We start from the raw sequence: 9,381 nt of genomic DNA on the forward strand, positions 1-9,381 counted from the left end.
CCAAACTTAAGCGTCCCAAGTTTTAGGTATTTAACACAAAAAGTAAATAAATCCACAGTTGGTTCGTGATTCATGAACCAAACTTGATAGTTGATAAGAATGCAATGAGAGCACACGTTTTCTTTGAGGGGAGTCGAATCGCTATCACTGACAGCTATCGTTGAAAGATGAACCAACGAACAAGCAGGGAGGGAGAGAGAGAAAAGACAATAAACATGAGATGTGAAAAACGCATAAAAGAATCTCGCAGCCGATGAGGTTGACATTTTGACACTTTTGTCCCCGAAAACTCGCCAGACAAAATCTTCCCATAAGCTTTTAAACGAGATAATTTTGAGGCTTGAAAAAAGACATTGGTATTCCATATGGATTCACATATGAACTTGTTTGTTCTATGATTTTGCTTGCACAAGTACAATCATTCAGGTGATAGATGAGACGGCAAACACAAAGAATACACCATTGATAATTCACAACTAACAAAAATAAAATTTAAACAATATTAGTGAAACTGGTGCCTAAAAAGAAAAGAAAGACAAATCTATGAGCTTCTTGCGAACCAGCGACGGAGAGTTGATTATAACTTACAAACTATTGATCCATCATGGCAAGAATACTTATGACAAAACACTGTATGCTATGAAACTATGAACATAATGACAGAAAATTTCGGCTGAACTACTTTGGTCAACAAAAAGATAGTTATTTTTTCTTCATTCTATTTCTCTAGCTCACACACTGCTGTGCTGTGACTTCCTTATGGGATCTGCTTGCAATCAAAAAAACCCTTTTGAAGAATCCTTTCCTAAACTGGGTTCTTCAAAGGTATAATAATAGTAACAATAATAATAATGGCCTATGGTCTACTTTTTTGTTTAAATTTGTTTTTTTTTTTTTTTAAATAAAAACTGGAAAAATACTTCTCGGGTGTGTTCTTGCTATCCGACGGGCGGCCGAGAGGTAGTCGAATCTTGCGAGAAAGCGGCGATCAGCTTCTCCTTAGTCAGCTGCTCCGACCCGTGATGAGACTTGACCACGAACGTGTGAAACACAGTGTCGTTCATGGCGGCCAGTTTCGACTCGACCACGGTGACCTGCGAGTCTTTGAAGGCTTGGATCGCCCTCGACGCCGGGTGCGACTCGAGCGGGCAGTTCACCCTGACCACCACTTCGTTCTGCGCCGCCTGAACGTCGATCTCGGGCTTAGGCCCGGCCTCCGATTCCGTGGCATTGTTGTTGTTTCCGTCGGAAGAAGGCCCGGCGGCGGGTTGGTCGGGAAGCTTGTCTCTCTCGGACTCCATAGTCTTGAGCTTGGCTTGGAGCTCGTTGATGTAGGCGATGGCGTCGCCGAGGAGAGAGGCCTTGTCCATCTTGGAGATGTTTGGGACGACGGCTCGGAGAGCGTAGAAGCGCTGGTTGAGCTTCTCTCGCCGCTGCCTCTCGGCCTCGACGTGGTTCAGCGGCTCTTCTCGCCCGTTCGCCGGCTTTCGACCCCTCTTCCTCGGCCTCCTATCCGCCGCCGGCCGATCGTCCTTGCAAGAAGCCTCCGCGTCCGAATGCTGCTCCGACGACTCCTTCCGGGGCTGCTGAGCAGGCCGAGAAGTCGCCCCCGAGAAGTCGATCTGCATTTGGACCTGCTGCTTCTGAGGGTAATTGTTGAGCCGGAAATCGTCTCTCGCGCCACCATTGTTGGCGGCCACGGGGCTCGGCCACGCGGGCCCGTTCACGTTCACGTTCACATTCGCGTTCCTGGGGCTCGAGAAAGCGATACGGTTCCCATTGGCGTACAAGTCCCACGGCCTCTGGCTCTGGTGGTCGTCGAGCTTGCGGATCGCTAGCTTCTCCCGGTACTGAGGCCGGAGAACGGCGTTCCCGGCGTGCAAGTCCTGCCCGAAAATCTTCGGCTGCTGACCGACGGTGGCAACGGGCAGGCCCGCGAGCGGATTCGCGGCGGAGAAGAGGGACCGCACGGCCTGCAAAACCTCGAAGCTCTCTCCGACTCGCCGGACGGAGCCGAGCTCGATTACGCCGGCTTCGGTGGGGACGAGGACGATGGTGTGGATCCCGGCGGTCTTGGCGAGGTAGGAGCGGACGCAGTACTCGGCGGAGGAGCTCATGGCGTCGGGGAGCCAGAGGTGCTTTCCCGAGGCGAGGCATTTTCCGGGGCCGCCGTGGCCGCGGGGGAAAGAAAAGTACATGGACGCCAAGAAGAACATCTCGGTGTCGGTAACTCGGTCCAATCCGAGGGCGTAGTTGTCCTCGTCGGAGCCGCCGAACATGTTGTGAAGCTTCTGGAGGACGATCTTCCTCAGCCTCTGCTGAGTCTGATCCTCCAGCCGGAGGTTGAACGCCCTCGCCGCCTCCGACTCCTCGCCCTCCCTTGGCTCGCGGCACGAGCCGTCGCCCCAGCCCAGGACCCACTCGCCGGACTTGGACCGCGAAATCTGCCAGAAGATCGCGTAGTTCCAGCTGAAATTGGCGGCGTTTGGACGGTCCACCAGATCCGAGAGCTTCGTCTGGAGGCTCTCGTCGCTCCCGACCGCCATCAGCAGATTCTCGTTCGCCACCGAGCTCGAGGTCAGGTAATCGAGCGCTCGGCTTCCCAGCACCGCCGTCACCATAGCCCGGTCCTCGTCGTTCCACGGCGTCGGTCCGACGCCTGTCTCCACCTTCATCGCTCGCGAATCCGACGAAATCTCGACGCAGTTCCGGATCGAATCTCGGTCTCGAAAACCTAGGTTGAATCGGACTTTTCTTATTCCGTTCCCATTCCACAGAATGGACCGAGTCGAAACGGAGCTGCGACTTCAGATCTCGGGAGATTCATACACCAACTTACAGAAGAAGAGCCTGAAATCGATAGATACGCACCGGTGAATTGGAAATGGATAAGGTCGAGAATAGAGAGAGAGCTAATTGGTATTTTAGCTCCGAGGTCGAGTGAACATTTCCCGGGAAAGCGACAAACTGACAATTCGGTTCTGAGCCGGAAAATCTTCCTTCCTTTTTTCTTTTTTTCTCTCGTTTTTCTTTCTCAAATTATCCCGGAAAACAAACGAATTTGAGGGTTTCTTTCTACTAAAAACGAAATTTTCGAAACTTAATAATATAAAACTTGGGGAATAAACAATAAAACGAAAAAACCTCTTTGAAGGTTAAAGGTGTGGATGTATTTGTCTCTTTGTTTACTTGTCTTTTTTTTTTTTTTGAGTCTTTGCTCTTTGAAATTCCAACTAAATAAACTAACTGTGGTTAGGTTAACTAAACTTAATCGTGGTTAAAATTATAAAGATGGATTTGTGGAAACAAGTCGGCAAAGATTTGTGTGGGTTTGTTTGTACCCAAAAAACACACCACCTGAGTAGATATTACTTCCACGTAATTACTTCATGGGACTAAAATAATAATTAACACAGTAAAAGTACTGTTTTGTTAAATTATAAAAAAAAATGGGAAATTGGATAAGAGTCATAAGACACACCTTTTTTAATGAAGCGATATTAATTTTGTGAAAATAAAGGTGTGGAAAGAGAAACACGCGTTTATTGTGATTCTCGTGTGAAATAACTCACGCCACACTCAGTTTATCGTCACACGTAGAGCTTGTGACCTTTTCTCAATATTCGTATTTTGAGTATTTAGTTTCTTTGTACTATTTTAATTTGTGTTTGAGAGTTTGTGCATCATGTGATTAGATTTTGTTTTGTTCTGATAATTAAAGCAAAACAGATGCTCCGTCGGATTAAATGGCTGGAAAACGACTGCAATTATGTGCTTAGGAATATTTTACAATATATTAATTATGTATATATAATTATATATATCCAAATATCTTTCTTAATTAGCGTCCACAATTTAATTTATCGGATACATATAGATTTGACGGAATACGTGTTTGCACATTTAATCTATCTATTTATAATTCTATTTTATTTTCTTTTCTTTTTTAAAATAAGCCGGGTCTCTGAATAATCCTCTCCGTCCTCGATATCGGTGCGACGGAAAAATATAGAGACCTCTCATACTTCAATCATTACTCGGCATAAGCCGAAAAACGGTCCCGCACAAGGAGCGAGAGTTCTCTTACGTTGTAAAATCCGAAAAGAAAAAAATTAACATGATTTAAGCTGAAAATTCGGTAAAAAAAATTGTATTTAAATTTTAATCGAAATTAATCAGTTAAAATTAACCGTACGGTTAATTTTATCCGAATAAAAAACAATTAACCGAGGTTAATTGAAAATAATAATAGGTATTTATTAATATCCAATGCGTGTACATTGAAATCGCATGCAAAAAAGTTGCAGAGACTTTTCATTGGTGCATTGAATACCTGATTACTTTTCTACTTCGGGAATCAAAATTTGTGGATATTTGCAATTAATTTTTCTTTTAAATATGGTACAAATAATAGTATTAAATAAGATACGGTCAATTCGGTTAATTGCAATTAATTGGCCTGAATTTATGTTCGGTTAACAATTAATTTTACCCGAAAATTTCGGTTACCAATTAATCACGGTTAATTGGATTTTCAGCTTTACCCATTAACAAACTTCGTGAGCCAAACCATTCTGAACTTTAGGACACCAAATAAAATTACAAATTGGAACCTAACACTTGCCTCCCAAATTCTTTCAACCATTGAAGTCAACCTCCAAATATGGCACAAGGACTTACGCTCAAGACACTCCATGACCTTGAGATTGTCACCTTCAAAACAGACCTTCTAATCGTTACGGAAGATAGCCTCCAGAACAGGCATATGGACTCCGAGAATCTCCGCCTCCATTGCCGACTTCGATTGGATCTTCGTTACCCGAATCCACAACACCTCTCCACTGTGAGCTCTCGCCACAATCATGATCGAAGCGCCTCCTTGATGAAAAAAAGGCATCAATGTTCATTTTGATCGTTCCAAACTCTGACGGTTTCAAGTTAGCCGACACCATGGTGTTCTGAGAAGGATCATCCGATTGAAAAATCTATGAGCCTGCACATAACTCCACCACTCTCTTCCGAACGAACCTCAAAGTCGTTACTTCCTCCTCTTCAGCTTTTTCGTTGAAGATCATCGAATTCCTACTCTTCCAGATCGATTCCATAATAGCCCAAACCCGAATCATGAATTCATTCAGGTTGGAGTTTCAGGAATTTAACTCCGAATTAATCTCAATGATGGTCTTCATAATAACTTTCCCGTCTTTATCACCGGACCACCCCCAATTTCGACCCCATCCTTCCAACAGCCAGAGATGTCTTGCCGCCGCACACTCGCAGAAAAGGTGGACCATCGATGGTCCTTATTATCTAGGAATCGATGGTCCTTATTATCGCCGCACACTCGCAGAAAAGGTGGACCATCGATGGTCCTTATTATCTAGGAATCGATGGTCCACAATATTAAGAGGAGTGGTAAAAACCTTAACTCCTTATTATCTATTTTTAAATATATTTTCATCATTGAATGTAACTTTTAATCACTCTTATTTTTATTTACTTATAGTTTTATAGAAATTTATGTCAATAATTTTTTTAAATTGATAGAATTTATTAATGATTCTATTGTTTATAATTAAATAGTATTAGTAAGCTTTTTTTTTTTAAATTATAATTTAGGATTCAGATTTTGTTATATCTATCTATCATTTTTATATCAATACAGAGTGAATAATATTTTTTTATCGTTTGCCATATCAAAAAAAATTAATATTTGTTTAAATTTTAAATTATTGATTGTGTTTTTATTTTATATAAATGTTATTAATTACACATTAAAATATTTGATTATTTTTCTAAACAATTAATAAAGTCTTTATATCACTCGTGCTTCGCTTGATAGAAACTAGTTTATTGAGAAGAGAAATTTCATTTTATGGATATAAAAGTTAACAAAATATCGAGATTAGACCTCATATTTTAAAAAAATAAAAAAATGGTATTTGTGTTCGAAATTGGGACAAAAATCGACGATCGATTCCGATATAATCTCGATATTTTGTTAAAAAGATCTAAAATATCTCACTTTCACTCTTTATCTTCTCAATCCCTCCTTCGGTCTTTAACGTTCGATTCCGACGAGATATAACTAAATCCGATGAGATACGAGTGAATCCGACGAGCTATGGTTACCTATAATGACAAAGTTTAACGTGAATTTGACTTTTTTCGCTTAAAATGCCCAAAAATATGAATTTATCGTACATTATCGTACACCATGGTATATTATCGTACATTATAATGCAATTTCATTTGTATGCATTTTATCGTACATTATAATTATAATGTATCGTATCTTATCGTACGGTATTGTATATTGTCGTACGGTATAATTATAATGTATCGTATCTCATCTTATTATATCGTACACTATCGTACGGCATCGTATATTATCGTACGTTATAATTATAATTTTGTATTATACCGTACACTATCGTACGACATCGTATATTATCGTAGATTATTTTACTTATGATTATATTCGTTTCTCATTCAAAAATGTCACGACATATCTGTTCGGTATATGGTTGGTTATTCTATAAATTATATTATGAATTCAAGTAGATTATTTCAGCACCAAATCCTGATATGAGTCGGATATGCTGCCTAACACTTTAGCCAAAAAAAAAAAAAAAAAAAAAAAAAAAAAAAAAAAAAAGTGTTCTAATGCTTTATTTTTGTAGTTTTGCCCTGGTTTTGCCTAAGCAAACATGATTTAATTTAAAAGAGCTTGATGTGACGTGCTTGATGTGGCAGGATTAGTTGACTTATATTCGAATACTTTAATTTTGTTTTCTCATTATTACGTCGTTATATTTAGATGGTGAATTTCGGCTCAGCAAATTTCTCTCTTTTCAAATTCGATAGTTATGGAACGCAACCTCACGTTGAAATATTGTGTTGACTTTTTCTTCTCTTAATTTCAAACGTAGCTTGACTTCCTTTGAGGCTAAAAACGGATATGCTAATCGTAACTAGGTTTAAATATTTTAATAAACTTTTACAAAAAATAATTACGTTAAAACCAATCTAATTGGTATTAAAGAAGGGTGAATTAGCCTACTAACCCAATCAACACATCTTTGTTAAGAGAATAGCCCAAATTTGAATTAATTAAGAGAATAGTCCGAATGAAATTTAATTTCAAAATTACCCTCATAACCCAAAACACTCAGAGAAATCGGAACCGAACTAGGGTTGAATTTTTGGGAATAGCTCTCGGGGTTGATTCCTTCTTCGCTGGGTCTCAGTCCTTTTCTTCAGACTCTGGATTTGGGTAGCAATTCTCTCACTGGCTCTATCCCTAACGCTCTGGCTGAGGAAACAAATTGGCGCCGAGGGAGGAGAGGACGAGCAAGGAGGAGAAGCGAATGTAGTTGGTGAGGCAGCCGGTGAAGTTGTAGTAGTAGAGGACGAGGATCAGGAACATCACGGCGGCGTTGAGCAGCGAGCCTTCGAACTTATCGGCGACGGTGTTGGAGGGGTTCTCGGAGTAGATGAGGTTCGCGGTGGTGCGGATCGGGGTCTCCGGCGATGGATTGGTGGCGGAGTAGACGAGGACGACGGTGCTGTGGAATAAGCGTGCGTTCGAGGGATTTGTGGTGTTGGACACATTCGCGCTCTTCTTATCACTCTTTGCAGTTTCGATCAACTTATACATACATCTGCTCGTTCGTGTTTTTGATTTGTTCTACAATTTCTTTTTGTTTGTTGATTCGGTTGATTTTTCCTTTGTTTGTTGATTCAGTGCTAATTCGCGAATTAGTTAATTAATTAATTGACTGAATGAAGTTATGTTAATTAATTAACTGATTGACTGAATTAAGAATTAGCTTAGGTTTTGATTTTTTTGCGAGTAAAGTTAATTTACTAACTGACTGAATTATGAATTAGATTAATTAATTGAATGCTTTGAATATGAATACTTAAGTTATTATTTTTGTAATTTTTTTTGTGAATTTTCAATCCAAATATTCAGTTAATTAATTAAGCTAACTCAATTCAGTCTGTTAATTAATTAACTGATTCGCGAAGGATATAATTGTCTGCTAAGAAAAAATAGGCTATTTCTTTAATTAAATAAAAGTTGGGCTATTCCCATAATAAAAAGTGTAAAATGAGTCAGTGACAACAAATTATATATTAAAAAAATTAAAAAAAGCCAATTCTTTAACCGTAATAGAATGGGTTTTATAGCAAAAATAGGTTTTTAATGGTGATAGCGATATATTTTATATTTCTAAACATGATTTTATTTATATAAAAAAAATAAAATTGAAGTCTTGTTTAACTTTGAGTATATGGGTAGATTCTACAGTCAAGAAATTGAATAAGAGTTTAAAACTTCGTAGGATTTAGGCATGAAGCTATAAGATAAATCAATTAATTAAACTAGGGGCGAGGCAAGTGATTTATTGACGACATTATCATATGGTTACGCATATCCCGTTGATTAAAAAATTTGACAAATACGCTTGCTACGAAGGATGCTTTGCACTATGCTTAAAAGAAAAAAAAAATAGGTCCATGTATATATATATATATATATCAACACACTTTCTTTCTGTTTAGTCTACAAACAATCTCTTATAAATTTTGTGTGGTTAATTAAAACAATCTCTTAGAAAATTTTGTGTGGTTAATTATATTAAAAAGTATTTAATAATAATATAATGATTAATTTGTGATAACTATTCGAGTGGGGTCAACTCATCAAAATTGAAATATTTTGATAGATTCTTATTTCTCGTGTGTGATATAAGATCGGTGATTTATTTTCCAAAATCGAAGCTAAGATAAATGAAAACTTGATACTTAAAGTGTGTTGAAAATCATCAAAATTCTTAAGTAAACTGTATGTGTTATGTTTGATTGTGCGTTTATAAGAGTCCCACACAAAATGAAAATGGACTAGTGTGTGAGTTTATAAAGCTAATTTCTTCAAAAGTGTTTGGGTTCCCAAGAGTGACCCATTTTTTTTTAGGACCAAGGGCTTAGGCAAACCCAAGTCCACCACACGCGAGCGCCGCCGCCTCATTCGGTCGGGCGGGCTGAGCCGAGATGGCTGGTTGGCTTTGCTAAAGTCTAAATTTTTTTGGGTTGTTTTCGTTCATTGATTTTTTATGTTACAAATGGTTATTTTAAGTGCAATAATAGGCTAATTATACCATGCAATTAGGCTGAACGTTTTTAACATTTGTAGCAGCAAAATTAACACACTTTTATGGCCTTGATGTACCTTAAGCCGTCTTCATCTCTTCATCGTGCAACGGTTTTGTGCTGAAATTTTTCCAGAGCCTATATAACCGGACCTTTTTCCTCATTCAGAGGGAGTAATAAGCCAAACCAAGGTCTGAAAGGTAGAAGCAACACTCACAAAAT

The 9,381-nt window shown here is 39.2% G+C and overlaps 1 protein-coding gene across 1 annotated transcript; it reads right to left on the reverse strand.

Moving 5' to 3' along the window:
* Window positions 1–443: 443 nt before the first annotated feature.
* Window positions 444–3,219, reverse strand: LOC149400330 (basic helix-loop-helix (bHLH) DNA-binding superfamily protein). The gene has a single exon (XM_089611623.1). The coding sequence runs from the start codon at window positions 2,673–2,675 to the stop codon at window positions 939–941; it is 1,737 nt and encodes a 578-aa protein (XP_089467749.1). The 5' UTR covers window positions 2,676–3,219; the 3' UTR covers window positions 444–938.
* Between the last annotated feature and the right edge of the window lie 6,162 nt (window positions 3,220–9,381).

The sequence above is a fragment of the Urtica dioica genome, chromosome 4 (genome assembly GCF_054948205.1).
Source record: "Urtica dioica subsp. dioica isolate 48M chromosome 4, U.dioica_male_clone48M_v1_H2, whole genome shotgun sequence".
Taxonomy (NCBI): Eukaryota; Viridiplantae; Streptophyta; class Magnoliopsida; order Rosales; family Urticaceae; genus Urtica; species Urtica dioica.